Consider the following 18372-nt stretch of genomic DNA (forward strand, 5'->3'; position numbering starts at 1 on the left):
TTATTTTTCTTTTTTTTATCACATTCCCAGTGGGTCAGAAGTTTACACTTAGTTAGTCTTTGGTAGCATGGCTGTTAAATTCAGGTAGCCTTTCCACAAGTTGGTGGAATTTTGGCCCATTCCTCCTGACAGAACTGGTGTAACTGAGTCAGGCTTGGAAGCCTCCAGTCCTTGCTGCTCGCACACACTTTTTCAGTTCTGCCCAAACATTTTCTATAGGATTGAGGGCAGGGCTTTGTGATGGTCACTCCAATATCATGACTTTGTTGTCCTTGAGGCATTTTGCCACAACTTTGGAAGTATACTTGGGGTCATTGTCCATTTGGAAGATCCATTTGCGCCCAAGCTTCAACTTCCTGGCTGATGTCTTGAGATGTTGCTTCAATATATCCACATCATTTTCCTTCCTCATACATTTCTGTTTCATCAGACCAGAGGACATTTCTCCAAAAAGTAAGATCTTTGTCCCCATGTGATCTTTTTGGATTTTCCCATTATGTCAAGCAAAGAGGCACTGAGTTTGAAGGTAGGCCTTAAAATACATCCACAGGTACACACACTCAAATGATGTCAATTAGCAGTAGTTTCTAAAGCCATGACATCATCAGGCACAGTCGACTTAGTGTATGTATGTAAACTTGTGACCCCCTTGAATTGTGATATAGCGAATTATAAGTGAAATAATCTGTCTGTAATTTTTTGGGGGGAAAATTACTTTGTGTCATGCACAAAGTAGACATCTGTTTGTTAACATGAAATCTGTTTGTTAACATGAAGTCTGTTTGTTAACATGAAATCTGTTTGTTAACATGAAATCTGTTTGTTAACATGAAATCTGTTTGTTAACATGAAATCTGTTTGTTAACATGAAGTCTGTTTGTTAACATGAAATCTGTGGACTTTTTTGGACGTACATTTCTGACTTCAGCTGAGATCCAGATCTCTGGAGGTAGTACATACATGGAGTGTCTGGAGGTAGTACATACATGGAGTGTCGTCACTTCCAAGACAAACGGCAAATAACAATGTTCTGATATGAGGAGGGAGAAATGAATGTGTCATCTGGGGGGAGATCTGTCATGTGTGATGTTTGCCAAATGAGCTTGTCACCATCAGGGTGTGTGTGTGTGTGTGTGTGCGTCTGTGAGACCTGATTTGCCATGCAGACAGCGTGGCCAGTCATTTTCGTGACAGACCCCAGTGTGAGGCTCGGGGATGGTGTGTGTGTGTGTGTGTGTGTGTGTGTGTGTGTGTGTGTGTGTGTGTATGTGTCTGCGTAGTGTGAGAGAGAGAGAGATGAATTAAAATTGCGCTGACGGCTAGGGACCATATCGATGGCTGTCTGCCGCTTTCTGCATGGCACATAGAGAGAGAGCGAGAGAGAGAGCGAGAGAGAGAGAGAGAGAGAGCGAGAGAGAGCGAGAGAGAGAGCAAGAGAGCTCTCCAGACTGCAAACACTTTTTACGCCTTTTAATTATTTCAAATGGGGCTTCGGGAAGCAATTAACACATGGGGGGAGAGACACACACGCACCACGCACACACACACACACACACACACACACACACACACACACACAGACAGAGACTGAGACAGAGACAGAGACAGAGACAGAGACACAGACACACACAGACAGAGAGAGACAGAGACACAGACACAGACACAGACACACACCATCCCCGAGCTTCACACTGGGGTCTGTCACGAAAATGACTGGCCACGCTGTCTGCATGGCAAATCAAGTCTCACAGACACACACACACGCACACCAAACATCACAATCTAGTTCAAAAGTGAACACTGAATGGAGTATTTATAACTTTGGTAAAGACAGTGAGAGGGTTTGTGGAGGAACACAATAGATATGTATCATATGCTACGCAGTGCCCTGTACGCTAGTCCACTGCCATGGTAACCGGGCCAGCGGGTTCAGCTCAGGGAGGTTTCTGTCTGCGGTCCTTCCATCCATGCTGTCCTTCCATCCAGGCTGTTCTGAGCTCTGAATCTCCACCTGGAAATCCTCCTTTTGTTTCTCTCCATCCAACAGGATGAGTGTCTCATCATAAGACGCGGCCTTTTGTATTGTCATAGTCCCAGTCCCAGTCCTGTCCCGGTGACGTCCTTTCTGATCAGTGATGTCACTGTCGTCCACTCGGCGTCCTCAGATCCGGTGCGTCTTTGCGGATGAAGAACCTGTCCTGTCTGTCTGATGAAGAACCTGTCTGTCTGTCTGTCTGATGAAGAACATGTCTGTCTGTCTGTCTGATGAAGAACCTGTCTGTCTGTCTGATGAAGAACCTGTCTGTCTGTCTGATGAAGAACCTGTCTGTCTGTCTGTCTGATGAAGAACCTGTCTGTCTGTCTGTCTGATGAAGAACCTGTCTGTCTGTCTGTCTGATGAAGAACCTGTCTGTCTGTCTGTCTGATGAAGAACCTGTCTGTCTGTCTGTCTGATGAAGAACCTGTCTGTCTGTCTGTCTGATGAAGAACCTGTCTGTCTGTCTGTCTGATGAAGAACCTGTCTGTCTGTCTGTCTGTCTGATGAAGAACCTGTCTGTCTGTCTGTCTGATGAAGAACCTGTCTGTCTGTCTGTCTGATGAAGAACCTGTCTGTCTGTCTGATGAAGAACCTGTCTGTCTGTCTGTCTGATGAAGAACATGTCTGTCTGTCTGTCTGATGAAGAACCTGTCTGTCTGTCTGATGAAGAACATGTCTGTCTGTCTGTCTGATGAAGAACCTGTCTGTCTGTCTGATGAAGAACATGTCTGTCTGTCTGCGTCTCGGTTCTGTCTCACGGGGAAGCTTCCACAACAGCGACTTCCTCGTCCAGAGACACACTGAACCTGGTTGGTTGGTGTGTGTGTGTGTGTGTGTGTGTGTGTGTGTGTGTGTGTGTGTGTGTGTGTGTGTGCGTTTCTGTGAGACCTGATTTGCCAGTCATTTCGTGACAGACCCCAGTGTGAGGCTCGGAGATGGTGTGTGTGTGTGTGTGTGTGTATGTGTGTGTGCGTGTGTGTGTATGTGTGTGTGTGTGTGTCTGCGTAGTGTGAGAGAGAGAGATGTTCGGGCGGCGGCCCCCTGTTGTAGCGCAGTAGACCCCCAGCGGCATGGTAGCCTAGCTGCAGCGTACTCATGGTAGCCTAGCTGCAGTGTGCTCATGGTAGCCTAGCTGCAGTGTGCTCATGGTAGCCTAGCTGCAGTGTACTCATGGTAGCCCAGCTGCAGTGTGCTCATGGTAGCCTAGCTGCAGTGTACTCATGGTAGCCTAGCGGCAGTGTACTCATGGTAGCCCAGCTGCAGTGTACTCATGGTAGCCCAGCTGCAGTGTGCTCATGGTAGCCTAGCTGCAGTGTACTCATGGTAGCCCAGCTGCAGTGTACTCATGGTAGCCTAGCTGCAGTGTACTCATGGTAGCCTAGCAGCAGTGTACTCATGGTAGCCCAGCTGCAGTGTGCTCATGGTAGCCTAGCTGCAGCGTACTCATGGTAGCCTAGCTGCAGTGTAGTCATGGTAGCCCAGCTGCAGTGTGCTCATGGTAGCCTAGCTGCAGTGTAGTCATGGTAGCCCAGCTGCAGTGTGCTCATGGTAGCCCAGCTGCAGTGTACTCATGGTAGCCTAGCTGCAGTGTACTCATGGTAGCCCAGCTGCAGTGTACTCATGGTAGCCCAGCTGCAGTGTGCTCATGGTAGCCTAGCTGCAGTGTACTCATGGTAGCCTAGCTGCAGTGTGCTCATGGTAGCCCAGCTGCAGTGTACTCATGGTAGCCTAGCAGCAGTGTGCTCATGGTAGCCTAGCAGCAGTGTGCTCATGGTAGCCTAGCTGCAGTGTGCTCATGGTAGCCTAGCTGCAGTGTGCTCATGGTAGCCTAGCAGCAGTGTGCTCATGGTAGCCTAGCTGCAGTGTACTCATGGTAGCCTAGCAGCAGTGTGCTCATGGTAGCCTAGCTGCAGTGTACTCATGGTAGCCCAGCTGCAGTGTACTCATGGTAGCCTAGCAGCAGTGTGCTCATGGTAGCCTAGCTGCAGCGTACTCATGGTAGCCTAGCTGCAGTGTACTCATGGTAGCCTAGCTGCAGTGTACTCATGGTAGCCTAGCTGCAGTGTGCTCATGGTAGCCTAGCTGCAGTGTGCTCATGGTAGCCTAGCTGCAGTGTGCTCATGGTAGCCCAGCTGCAGTGTACTCATGGTAGCCTAGCTGCAGTGTACTCATGGTAGCCTAGCTGCAGTGTGCTCATGGTAGCCTAGCGGCAGTGTACTCATGGTAGCCTAGCTGCAGTGTACTCATGGTAGCCTAGCTGCAGGGTACTCAGACGCCCTCTCACCAGATCCTCCAGCACGATGGGCCATGAGTCTGAGAGGGGGAGGCTGGGATCTATTTAGGGCTACGGGGGGGGGGTTGTGTTTTTGTTTTGTTTTGGTAAATGGGAAAAGGACTGCACTTATATAGCGCCTTTATCCAAAGCGCTTTACAACGGCCGCTCATTCACCCATTCACACACACATTCACAGTTCACACAAGGCGCCGGCCCGCTCACTGGGAGCAATTTGGGGTTCAGTGTCTTGCCCAAGGACACTTCGACATGTGGCCAGCCGGGGCTCGAACCATATGTATGTATGTATGTATGTATGTACAGTATGTATATATGTACAGTATGTATGTATGTATGCATGTATGTACAGATCTGTATATGTATATATGTATGTATGTACGTATGTATGTATGTATGTATGTATGTATGTATGTATGTATGTATGTATGTACAGATCTACTGTATATGTATGTATGTATGTATGTATGTATGTATGTATGTATGTATGTATGTAGCTGCCTAAACGACTACCGCCCGGTGGCACTCACACCAATCATCATGAAGTGCTTCGAGAAACTAGTCCGGGCCCACATAGTCACACACCTCCCGCCCAACCTGGATCCATACCAGTTCGCCTACAGAGCCCACAGGTCCACAGAGGACGCCATCGCGACGACTCTCCACTCCACTCTATCCCACCTGGAGAGGGGAAACAGCTACGCGAGACTGCTCTTTGTGGACTTCAGCTCTGCCTTCAACACCATCCTTCCAGACAGGCTAGTGACCAAACTACTAGACCTGGGACTATCACACTCTATCTGTGCATGGATCAAGGACTTCCTGTCTGAACGCCCCCAGAGGGTGCGGGTGGGCTCCCACACCTCCACAGCCCTCAGACTCAGCACTGGGTCCCCCCAGGGCTGCGTGCTAAGCCCCATCCTCTACAACCTCTACACCTACGACTTCACCCCCGTCCACCCCAGCAACTCCATCGTAAAGTTTGCAGACGACATCACCGTGGTGGGCTGCATCTCGGGGGGGGACGAGGCGGCGTACAGGGATGAGGTGGAGCAGCTGGGCAAGCTGTGCAAGGTTAACAACCTGCTGCTGAACCAGTCAAAGACCCAGGAAATCATCGTGGACTTCAGGAGGAAAAAATCTGAGGTCCAGCCCCTGCTCGTCGATGGAGGGAGCGTGGAGAGAGTCTCAACCCTCCGATTCCTGGGGGTGCACATACAGGATGACCTGTCCTGGAAGACCAACACAGCAGCCATCATCAAGAAGGCACAACAGCGGCTCTACTTCCTGAGAGTCCTCAGGAAAAACCACATCAGACAGGAGCTGCTTGTGACCTTCTACCGCTGCGCAGTGGAGAGCATCCTCACCTACTGCATCTGCGTGTGGTTCTCCAGCTGCACAGCCGCAGAGAGAAATGCGCTACAGAGAGTCGTGAGATCGGCCTAGAAGATCACCGGCGCCCCCCTCCCCTCTCTGGAAGAGCTGTACAACACACGCTGCCTCAGGAAGGCCTCCAAGATCTCCAGAGACCCATCCCACCCTGGGAACGAACACTTTGCTCAGCTGCCCTCGGACAGGCGGTTCAGGACCATGTTCGCAAGGACAAATAGACTGAAGCTCAGCTTCTACCCCAGGGCCATTCAGGCCCTGAACACAGCAAAGACCTAGGTTCTAGGCCCTGGACAATCTAGACAATTTGATGGCAGCTACTAGATTGTAATCAAGTGCAATACTGAAACACAACTGTGAACATTTCAAACCTGCAAACTGCGACACTTTAAATGAATGTGCAATAACACTATGTGCAATATGACAACCCTCGGGTACATAAGGTTCAGAGATAGGAAATGTTAGAATAGGTATAGCATAGCATAGAGTACAGCACAGTGTTTTATTTGTATAGTATAGTATAGTGGATAGTGTACATAGCCTTTATTTATGTAAACCAGCTCTTTTCCCTTCTTGTTTTTAGTTTTTTTTCCTAGCACCAGGGGAGCCCCCCCTCCCAAATGTCGTTGTATGGTACCTGTACTATATCAATGACAATAAAGACCATTCATTCATTCATTCATTCATTCATTCATTCATTTATGTATGTATGTATGTACATATCTGTATATGTATGTATGTTTGTATGTACAGATCTACTGTATATGTATGTATGTATGTATGTATGTATATTATGTATGTATGTATGTATGTATGTTCGTATGTATGTATGTATGTATGTATGTATGTATGTATGTATGTATGTTTGTATGTATGTATGTATGTATGTATGTATGTTTGTATGTATGTTTGTATGTACAGATCTACTGTATATGTATGTATGTATGTATGTTTGTATGTATGTATGTATGTATGTATGTACGTATGTATGTTTGTATGTATGTATGTATGTATGTATGTTTGTATGTATGTATGTATGTATGTATGTATGTATGTACGTATGTATGTTTGTATGTATGTATGTATGTATGTATGTATGTACGTACCATCCTGGAAGACTCTCTCCACGTTGAGGCCGTAGGTGGAGCAGGTCTCGTAGTAGGTGGAGCGCTTCAGGTCGTTGGACAGCTTCCTGGCCCGCGAGTCGTCGATCACCCTGGGGTTAGCAGCGCTGATGGCGTCTGGACGGGGGGCAGAAGACACCATTAAACACCACGTACGGAACCAACAGTCTGGTAGCAGATCAGAGGAACAAACAAGATGAACGTAGTAAGTATGTCTAAGTATGCAGTATGCAGTGCATACTAAGTATATAAGTATGCAGTAAGGGTGTCTGTGTGTAGTTAAACACTTTCAGAGGCAGCAACCAATATCGAAAAAGCATCAAATATAGCAAAAAACATGTTATTAACACATACTATAGTAATATAGTGCCCAAACAGGGTATTATGTGATGGGTATCCTTAACAAATGGCATTCTGCAAGAAAACGAGGCCGTTTCTTTTCTGTTTTCCCCAAAAAGTGAATTTTGCAGATAGGTTTTGCGTTTCGGCCATCGATGTGTGATTTTGTACTTTGGGTGAACTACTGTATCCCTTTATTGTGTAAGAAAAGATGCCTCGGGATTGTAGATGTCAACATTTAGAGCCAGTTTCCCAGACCCAGATTAAACATAGTCCAAGGCTAAATAAATCATGTTTAAAAAGAAAATGTTGAATGTTTTATAGAAAATCTCCATTAGAAGCATTTTAGTCTAGGATTAGATTGAATCTGTCTAATCTGACCAGCCCCACAGGGCCCTACAGGGCTAGGTTTCCGGACCTAGATTAGGCCTAGTCCTGGACCTAGATTAGGCCTAGTCCTGGACCTAGATTAGGCCTAGTCCTGGACCTAGATTAGGCCTAGTCCTGGACCTAGATTAGGCCTAGTCCTGGACCTAGATTAGGCCTAGTCCTGGACCTAGATTAGGCCTAGTCCTGGACCTAGATTAGGCCTAGTCCTGGACAAAGGATCATGAATCTCCATATAGACTGCTCTTGGTCCCAGGATTTATCTGGATCCAGGAAGCTGCCCCATGGATGTTCTGGTCTCATGGTGACTTCAGTCTTTCTGTCAGGTGTTTATGTCACCTTGCGTCCCCACCAGGACCATGGGGACTTCTGCTGTGTTCCTGTAGCTGGACAGACGGAGGAAGTAGTTGTAGACCGTCTGGAAGCTGATTTCATCCTCCAAGCTGAAGACAAACACCACGGCGTCCACCCAGGCAGCAAACTGGGAGACCAGAAACACAACAACTACAAGCTTGAGAGAACACAAAGATATACTCAGACAGTACATTGGGGTGCAAAAATGTGGGCACCCCTAGTCAGAATACCTTTTACAATTAATATCTGAGTGAAAATAAGCAAACCTAACCACTGAATGGTACATGTAGTGTTTTTCATTTGACTTATCAGTGCAATTACTGTGAGTTTTGCCAACATAGGTAATATTTGTGTATTCTCAGAACTGGAATGTTGTAGTATCAACTATAAGTTTGCAGTAGGACTCTGGGAAGCTGGGTCGTGAGTCATTGGATAGACAAATGTGCATTGTATGCTATTCTGATACAATAATTGTGTTAATGGATATTTATATGATATATTCACAGTATTGCATTACAATATGGCAACAATCGTTATACTGTATTTACCGGAAAAAAAAGGAGAAAAAGAAACAAGTTCAACACAGTTTCATACATTTGAATATGGTCCCATGAAGCCAGAACATATATAAACACTATTTTGATGGTAGAGTTTTAAATTTCGCACACCAGTGTTTAATTGATGCTCTGTAAGAGATATTCAAATGATAGTGTGTATGGTTTTGGTGGAAAGTATCAGTTTTGAGAAGAGATTTTGGAGTTTTGACAAAATGGTGAACTCTTTTCAGTTTAGTGTTTAGAGTTTTGAGAAATGTAGCTATAGTTTCGGGAAATGTTTTTTAAACGATTGGGGAAAAACTGTAAATGGCTTCAATTCCAGATTTGGACAGAAGAGGGCAGCATAGTTACGTCAACAGTGTTGTAGTAGGGACACCAGTGAGCCTGTCATTAGATTCTAGGGGGGCTCTCAATGAAATACCAGACGCTACTGCAATGAACAACACTGTATGCTGTGTTACCAGAGTGCAGAACGTTGTGTTTTCCCCGGCAACAACACAAACGTAATGTCTTAGTGGATCAGAGCAGTAGGAGAACAGAGGAGAGAGGCTCCCTAGAGCAGAATAAGGAAATCACAATCACAATCGTTTGTGAGTAAGTAGCTAAGGAGAGCGCTAATGTTGATATCCATCTCTCTGCCTCTCCTCCTCCATTCAACATTCACATCCAACCTGAGCTCCCGGGAATGGCGAGTGGGTTTACTGTGTGTGTGTGTGTGTGTGTGGGGGGGGGGGGGGGGGGAAGGGGGAATCTAACCTCCGAGTCACAGCTTTGCTCAGCGTCCTCGCGAGTGGGAACGTAATGAAGGCCTTTAATTACGCCTTGCTAATTACACAGGCAGCTGACGAGCAAAGAGCTAATGTCATTTCCCTTGTCGTCTCTGGGAGCATTAGCATAACGCTAGCATCGTTCAGAGAGCTTTGCCAGGGCAGGTATCAGTGACTGGTTTATCACACTCCCAATGCACAGGGAAGGAGGCTGGTACTCTATCGTTTGCTGCTGCCCCCCCTCTAGAGAGATATGAAATGGTACGGGCCAAAAGCCACACTGTGTTTCCCTAATTACAGGATGAGGCTCTGGCAGAGGACAGCTGTGGAGGGGAGGGGCCAGACTTAGGAATGGGAGGGGCCAGACTTAGGAATGGGAGGGCCCAGACGTAGGAATGGGAGGGGCCAGATGTAGGAATGGGAGGGGCCAGACGTAGGAATGGGAGGGGGCAGACGTAGGAATGGGAGGGGCCAGACGTAGGAATGGGAGGGCCCAGACGTAGGAATGGGAGGGGCCAGACGTAGGAATGGGAGGGGCCAGACGTAGGAATGGGAGGGGGCAGACGTAGGAATGGGAGGGGCCAGACGTAGGAATGGGAGGGGCCAGACGTAGGAATGGGAGGGAGCAGACGTAGGAATGGGAGGGGGCAGACGTAGGAATGGGAGGGGGCAGACGTAGGAATGGGAGGGGGCAGACGTAGGAATGGGAGGGGGCAGACGTAGGAATGGGAGGGGGCAGACGTAGGAATGGGAGGGGGCAGACGTAGGAATGGGAGGGGGCAGACGTAGGAATGGGAGGGGGCAGACGTAGGAATGGGAGGGGGCAGACGTAGGAATGGGAGGGGGCAGACGTAGGAATGGGAGGGGGCAGACGTAGGAATGGGAGGGGGCAGACGTAGGAATGGGAGGGGGCAGACGTAGGAATGGGAGGGGCCAGACGTAGGAATGGGAGGGGGCAGACGTAGGAATGGGAGGGGGCAGACGTAGGAATAGGAGGGGGCAGACGTAGGAATGGGAGGGGGCAGACGTAGGAATGGGAGGGGGCAGACGTAGGAATGGGAGGGGGCAGACGTAGGAATGGGAGGGGCCAGACGTAGGAATGGGAGGGGGCAGACGTAGGAATGGGAGGGGGCAGACGTAGGAATGGGAGGGGGCAGACGTAGGAATGGGAGGGGGCAGACGTAGGAATGGGAGGGGGCAGACGTAGGAATGGGAGGGGCCAGACGTAGGAATGGGAGGGGGCAGACGTAGGAATGGGAGGGGGCAGACGTAGGAATGGGAGGGGGCAGACGTAGGAATGGGAGGGGGCAGACGTAGGAATGGGAGGGGGCAGACGTAGGAATGGGAGGGGGCAGACGTAGGAATGGGAGGGGGCAGACGTAGGAATGGGAGGGGGCAGACGTAGGAATGGGAGGGGGCAGACGTAGGAATGGGAGGGGGCAGACGTAGGAATGGGAGGGGGCAGACGTAGGAATGGGAGGGGGCAGACGTAGGAATGGGAGGGGGCAGACGTAGGAATGGGAGGGGGCAGACGTAGGAATGGGAGGGGCCAGACGTAGGAATGGGAGGGGGCAGACCTAGGGGCTTCCTGTCTTCTCCAGACCAATAGGAGAGCTCTGTTGTTTTAGCTGGGTTTAGTTTAGTTTGGGGGGGGTGCTTTGGGCGTCATTGAGAGAAATGGAGAGATATGGAGAGAACAGATATGAATGAAGTCCAGTAGAGATATGGAGAGAACAGATATGAATGAAGTCCAGTAGAGTGGTTCTTCAGCAGTATCAGGTGACCAGGTCTCGCAGCCTTTCAGAGAGATCCATCATCCCCCCTGGAACCCTAGTGGATGAGCGCCAGGACCACCCTACCTGCAGCTCCGGGGGGCCGCCCTCGTCTCTGATCAGGAGGAGGTAGCTCTGTCCCTCCACCACCATCTCCTTCTTGAACCTTCCACCTAAGGAAGAGGAGAGGGACGTCAACCTGCTGCTTAGAATGTCAACTCAGAATAGATTCCATTAGATTCCATTAGATTCCATTAGATTCAACGTAATTGTCATTGCAAAGTACCAGACAACGAAATGCAGTTTAGCATCTGACCAGAAGTGCAAATAGTGATATAAAACATGATAGTGATAGGTAGGCTACAGTATGGCAAGTACGGTAGTTAGAGGTATATACAGGAGAGGACAGTGGTAACCTATGTACAGTTAAGGTAGCTATGTACAGTTATGGTAGATATGTACAGTTAAGGTAGATATGTACAGTTATGGTAGATATGTACAGTTAAGGTAGATATGTACAGTTAAGGTAGATATGTACAGTAAAGCTAGATATGTACAGTTAAGGTAGATATGTACAGTTAAGGTAGATATGTACAGTTAAGGTAGATATGTACAGTTATGGTAGCTATGTATAGTTAAGGTAGATATATACAGTTATGGTAGATATGTACAGTTAAGGTAGATATGTACAGTTAAGGTAGATATATACAGTTAAGGTAGATATACACAGTTATGGTAGATATGTACAGTTATGGTAGATATGTACAGTTAAGGTAGATATGTACAGTTATGGTAGCTATGTACAGTTAAGGTAGATATGTACAGTTAAGGTAGCTATATACAGTTAAGGTAGATATGTACAGTTATGGTAGATATGTACAGTTAAGGTAGATATGTACAGTTAAGGTAGCTATATACAGTTAAGGTAGATATGTACAGTTAAGGTAGATATGTACAGTTAAGGTAGATATGTACAGTTAAGGTAGCTATATACAGTTAAGGTAGATATGTACAGTTAAGGTAGATGTGTACAGTTAAGGTATATATGTACAGTTAATGTAGCTATGTACAGTTATGGTAGATATGTACAGTTAAGGTGGCTATGTACAGTTAAGGTAGATATGTACAGTTAAGTAGATATGTACAGTTAAGGTAGATATGTACAGTTAAGTAGATATGTACAGTTCATGTAGCTATGTACAGTTAAGGTAGATATGTACAGTTAATGTAGCTATGTACAGTTAAGGTAGCTATGTACAGTTAAGGTAGCTATGTACAGTTAAGGTAGATACGTACAGTTATGGTAGATATGTACAGTTAAGGTGGCTATGTACAGTTAAGGTAGATATGTACAGTTAAGTAGATATGTACAGTTAAGGTAGATATGTACAGTTAAGTAGATATGTACAGTTCATGTAGCTATGTACAGTTAAGGTAGCTATGTACAGTTAAGGTAGATATGTACAGTTAAGGTAGATATGTACAGTTAAGCTAGATATGTACAGTTAAGCTAGATATGTACAGTTAAGGTAGATATGTACAGTTAATGTAGCTATGTACAGTTAAGGTAGCTATGTACAGTTAAGGTAGCTATGTACAGTTAAGGTAGATATGTACAGTTAAGCTAGATATGTACAGTTAAGGTAGATATGTACAGTTAAGGTAGCTATGTACAGTTATGGTAGATATGTACAGTTAAGGTAGATATGTACAGTTAAGGTAGCTATGTGCAGTTAAGGTAGATATGTACAGTTAAGGTAGCTATGTACAGTTAAGGTAGCTATGTACAGTTAAGGTAGATATGTACAGTTAAGGTAGATATGTACAGTTAAGGTAGCTATGTACAGTTATGGTAGATATGTACAGTTAAGGTAGATATGTACAGTTAAGGTAGATATGTACAGTTAAGGTAGATATGTACAGTTAAGGTAGCTATGTACAGTTAAGGTAGATATGTACAGTTAAGGTAGATATGTACAGTTAATGTAGATATGTACAGTTATGGTAGCTATGTGCAGTTAAGGTAGATATGTACAGTTAAGGTAGCTATGTACAGTTATGGTAGCTATGTACAGTTAAGGTAGATATGTACAGTTATGGTAGCTATGTACAGTTAAGGTAGATATGTACAGTTAAGGTAGCTATGTACAGTTAAGGTAGATATGTACAGTTATGGTAGCTATGTACAGTTAAGGTAGATATGTACAGTTAAGGTAGCTATGTACAGTTAAGGTAGATATGTACAGTTATAGTAGCTATGTACAGTTAAGGTAGATACTGTATGTACAGTTAAGGTAGATATGTACAGTAATGGTAGCTATGTACAGTTAAGGTAGATACTGTATGTACAGTTAAGGTAGATATGTACAGTTATGGTAGCTATGTACAGTTAAGGTGGCTATGTACAGTTAAGGTAGATATGTACAGTTAAGTAGATATGTACAGTTAAGGTAGATATGTACAGTTAAGTAGATATGTACAGTTCATGTAGCTACGTACAGTTAAGGTAGATATGTACAGTTAATGTAGCTATGTACAGTTAAGGTAGCTATGTACAGTTAAGGTAGCTATGTACAGTTAAGGTAGATATGTACAGTTAAGGTAGCTATGTACAGTTAAGCTAGATATGTACAGTTAAGGTAGATATGTACAGTTAAGGTAGATATGTACAGTTATGGTAGCTATGTACAGTTAAGGTAGATATGTACAGTTAATGTAGCTATGTACAGTTAAGGTAGCTATGTACAGTTAAGGTAGCTATGTACAGTTAAGGTAGATATGTACAGTTAAGCTAGATATGTACAGTTAAGGTAGATATGTACAGTTAAGGTAGATATGTACAGTTATGGTAGATATGTACAGTTATGGTAGATATGTGCAGTTATGGTAGATATGTACAGTTAAGGTAGATATGTACAGTTAAGGTAGATATGTACAGTTAAGGTAGCTATGTACAGTTAAGGTAGATATGTACAGTTAAGGTAGATATGTACAGTTAAGGTAGATATGTACAGTTAAGGTAGATATGTGCAGTTATGGTAGATATGTACAGTTAAGGTAGATATGTACAGTTAAGGTAGCTATGTACAGTTAAGGTAGATATGTACAGTTAAGGTAGATATGTACAGTTAATGTAGATATGTACAGTTATGGTAGCTATGTGCAGTTAAGGTAGATATGTACAGTTAAGGTAGCTATGTACAGTTTGGTAGCTATGTACAGTTAAGGTAGATATGTACAGTTATGGTAGCTATGTACAGTTAAGGTAGATATGTACAGTTAAGGTAGCTATGTACAGTTAAGGTAGATATGTACAGTTATGGTAGCTATGTACAGTAAAGGTAGATATGTACAGTTAAGGTAGCTATGTACAGTTAAGGTAGATATGTACAGTTATAGTAGCTATGTACAGTTAAGGTAGATACTGTATGTACAGTTAAGGTAGATATGTACAGTTATGGTAGCTATGTACAGTTAAGGTAGCTATGTGCAGTATGGTGTATACAGATGTATAAATAGAGGCTATATCAAAAAGAGGAATGTGCAATGCAAGAACAGTGAGCACGAGAAGTGACACGAGAACACCACCTCACCCTAAGCTCGAACAAAAAAGTCTCTATCTATGTCAAAAGTACGTCCTATCTCCCTGATAAGTGTCTGCAGTGAAACCCACAGTTACCCACTCCACATCGAATTTGACAGATTTAGATTACGATTACACAACACTAGGATAACAGTTTTGATAAAAAGTTGGCGGAAATAGGAAACACATCTCGATTCTCAGAATCCAGCAGCAGCGGAGCCAGTGGAAGGGCAGTCTCCGTGGTGCCAATTACCAAGAAGGGAAATTGCCATTTAGCGTGTCTAATGCACAGCTGCTGAGAGAACTCTAATTCGCTGAACTGTCACAGCGAAACCATGGTACAAGATATATCCCAGACTCCCTCCAAATTCACTTCAGAATCAAATCAAACCTGCTGATCAGTTTCCATCCCCTCCACAAGCTAACTTTATTAGCCGCTGTCGTACACAGACTAGGGTGCATCTTTTTTGTGAACTGTAATGAACCGATAAGGCATGTAGAATGACATGGCCTGGAGACGAAGAGAGACAAGAGAGAGAGAGAGAGAGAGCGGAGCGGAGCGGAGGGAGAGGAGAGAGCAGAGAGCGGGAGGGGATAGAAGATAATAGAAGAAAAGAAAGGAAGAAAGAAAGAATGCTTATCCTGAACTTGCGGTAGTTTAGACGGGAGTGGGGTGGAGGCGTGAAGCTACAGTGCTGCAAAAGCCATGAATTTATTTTTCCCTTTCTCTTTTGAATGGCATTTTTCATATTCCTTGCCTCTAGCAAAGCTGGCTGTTGATCAAAAAAAATAGACCAATGGGAATACCGCAGACAAAATTGGATTTTGCATCATTGGAAGATATTGGTTAGAGATGGTCCTGTAGAGATTAAAAACATTCCCATTTGAGAGTTGGGAGGCGAGAGGTTTTCCTGGGAAAGAAAACATTGCCTTTTGAATACAAAATCAGCTTCAAGCAATCTTTAACAATATTGAATAATGTACAAATGAAAGGTGTATATAATATAACGGCTATTAAAAAGAACATGCTGTAGGTGAAATTGAATTTAAAAAAAATACTGTGCAGAAAAGGTCTGAGGCAAAGTATCAGAGGAAACAGTTTGGTATTTAATAAGGAGGATAGAAATGGTAAATGGACTGCACTTATATAGTGCCTTTATCCAAAGCGCTTTACAACGGCCTCTCATTCACCCATTCACACACACATTCACACACCAATGGAGGCAAGCTACCATGCAAGGCGCCGGCCCGCTCACTGAGAGCAATTTGGGGTTCAGTGTCTTGCCCAAGGACATTTCAACATGTGGCCAGCCGGAGCTCGAACTGCCGATCTGCCAACCTTGCGATCATTAGACGCCGGCTCTACCTGCTGCACCACAGCTGCGCCAGTTATATACTATTTAAACTTTCTGGGAATACTTGACTTGCTTTTGTAAGTAAGCCCTTCAAGTAAGCCCTTTTCTTTAGTCAAGTACACTCTTATTTGCAAATCAGCTTTTAACACTACAGGCGCGATGTTTTTTTACCTACTAAAGCGCGACGAGGTGTGGAATCACATGACCACTATTCACAATGGGGGAGTGTGTACTGACCCACAAAAATCGCTAGATGGCGATGTCACGCAAGAAGCGTGGACACGCAACAGAAACACACCGTCCCCCACTGCCCGCAGCGCAGAGCGCATGTCTTAGTTGTTATGCATGTTATAATAACGTATGCATGTATGTAACGTAAGTGGAGAGGAGATTCATCTAGGAGATTGATCGAGACTGCGGGAGTTTTCATTACTAACGAATGAAAGTTGATTAGCATTATTAAAAAATAACTGTAATATATATTGCAATGTTGTCCCTTTCACACATAGTTCCAAGTAATTTCCTTGGAATCCCAAGCTGTGTTGACCAGGTATCTGTAATGTTCACATTTATATATAACAGTAATAAATATAGCAATAAAAGACAGCGCTGTAAATAGTGTTATTCTTGCACAATTGCACCCACAACGTGCTATTGCCGTCCGGAGTTGATCAGCTCCAGATTGAACCAAGGTTCTTCGCTACAGAAACATTTTCACACAATGACAAACATGTGATGCGTTTTATATTATATTCTTTGAACAACAGAACGGGACAGGCGCCAGAAACTGCCATAATATACCATACATATCTGTCATATATCGTACCTCCGTTTTATATTGAGAAATATGATGATAAATACATATAGGGCGGAGCTATGATATGTGGTGTGTGGCTAGATATTTTCATGTAGCACTGTGACTGTGCCTATCTGTGGATTATTATTTATAAATAGTGGTCTCCTAAGAGGAGCGAGTCTTGATTTGTTTTATGCAACAAGGAGGAGACAATGGTTACAGAAACACACCGTTGGGACTTGGTGGAGCGGGGGAAACCCGATGTCTTTGTTCATTGATCGGAAACGATTGAGAGCCATCAACCCTCCCCCATCAACATCAAGTGATTGTAACTCAGAAGTTTGTAACTTAGAAACGAGTCGTCCCATACAGTGATTTTGTTTGTGCCTACTTGTTAGAAACAGAGCCTAGTATGTTTATAACCAAGTGCTTTAGTTTCTCTGCAATTGGCTACTATGCTGCCAAAATCAACTATCCAAATATGAATCTGCGTATATCTATGTACAACCTTGTTGTAGCCTATTATTATCATGGTCGACATGAGAATTGTTGGCTACTTCATATCACAACTGAACATTCATATATAGCCTATTGCATTATTTGAAAATTGACAGCGCTGTACATAGTGTCATTCAATCAATGCACAAGCACGTAATTTCAAACGATTTTGGTCGACAGCGAAATACATTATCAATATCTTATTATCAATTCAACCCACTCAGAAATATCCGTTCGTTATATCGTTGATGATTACAGGCATAATCATCGCCGACATCATTTTATTTGATGTACACATTTCACGGCAAGAGACAGTTTATTCTCCCAACAATTGTTTGTTCACTGCACAACATGAACACAGTGAGGATTCAAACAAACAAAATAATGAATACACTCTGCAACGGGACAGGCGCGAGAAACTGCCGTGGTTGAAACTGCCGTGGTTGAGAGAGTTGAGTACAACTGAGTACAACCTTTCTGGTGGGGGATTGTTTGAAGGGCTTGTTGGAGGAATTGGCATCCTTTGTGTGGTCAAGTCAAAAGTCAAAAGTCACTTTATTGTCCCATCACTGGGAAATGTGTATTGGGCTTGCACCCCACAGCAGCCAACAAAGAACAACAGACAATACAGAATGTTAACACACAAACAGAAGGCAGCCTTGATTAAAACAAGAGTGGAAATAAAACGATAAGCAAGATATGTTCAACATTCATCTGGTGCAGTTTAAAAGTTTAACAGAAACGGGAATAAAAGAATTTTTAAATCTATTTAGTCTAGCGCGGGGGACTCTGAACCTCCTCCCAGAGGGCAGCAGTTCATACTCTGCATGTAGGACATGGGAGGGATTCATGATAATTCTATTAGCCTGTCTGAGAGTAGCCTGTTCAAAAATAGACTGCAGGGATGAGTGGTCTTTCACCCCTATGATCTTCCATGCAGTCTGGTGATCGGAAACGATCAGAAAGAGATCATTGAGAATAAGATGACCCTCCCCCATGCATCAACCATCAATTGTAAGGATTCATCTGTGATAAACAATTGCCTACTAATTACATGCCATTGAATATGTTTGCATATGAACACACTTATTCCTACATTATCAATATCTTATTATCAATTGTC

General features: G+C 44.4%; 1 protein-coding gene across 1 annotated transcript in view; it reads right to left on the reverse strand.

Annotated features, from left to right (window-relative positions):
- Positions 1-18372, reverse strand: part of agap3 (ArfGAP with GTPase domain, ankyrin repeat and PH domain 3) — a gene marked incomplete at both ends in the record, with an annotated part of 219861 nt that overhangs the window by 80637 nt on the left and 120852 nt on the right. The window contains 3 exon segments of the mRNA XM_080546686.1: positions 6824-6958; positions 7907-8048; positions 11105-11190. Coding sequence (XP_080402812.1) covers positions 6824-6958; positions 7907-8048; positions 11105-11190 — 363 coding nt within the window.

This window comes from Nansenia antarctica (assembly GCF_963989245.1).
Source record: "Nansenia antarctica genome assembly, chromosome: 16".
NCBI lineage: Eukaryota > Metazoa > Chordata > Actinopteri > Argentiniformes > Microstomatidae > Nansenia > Nansenia antarctica.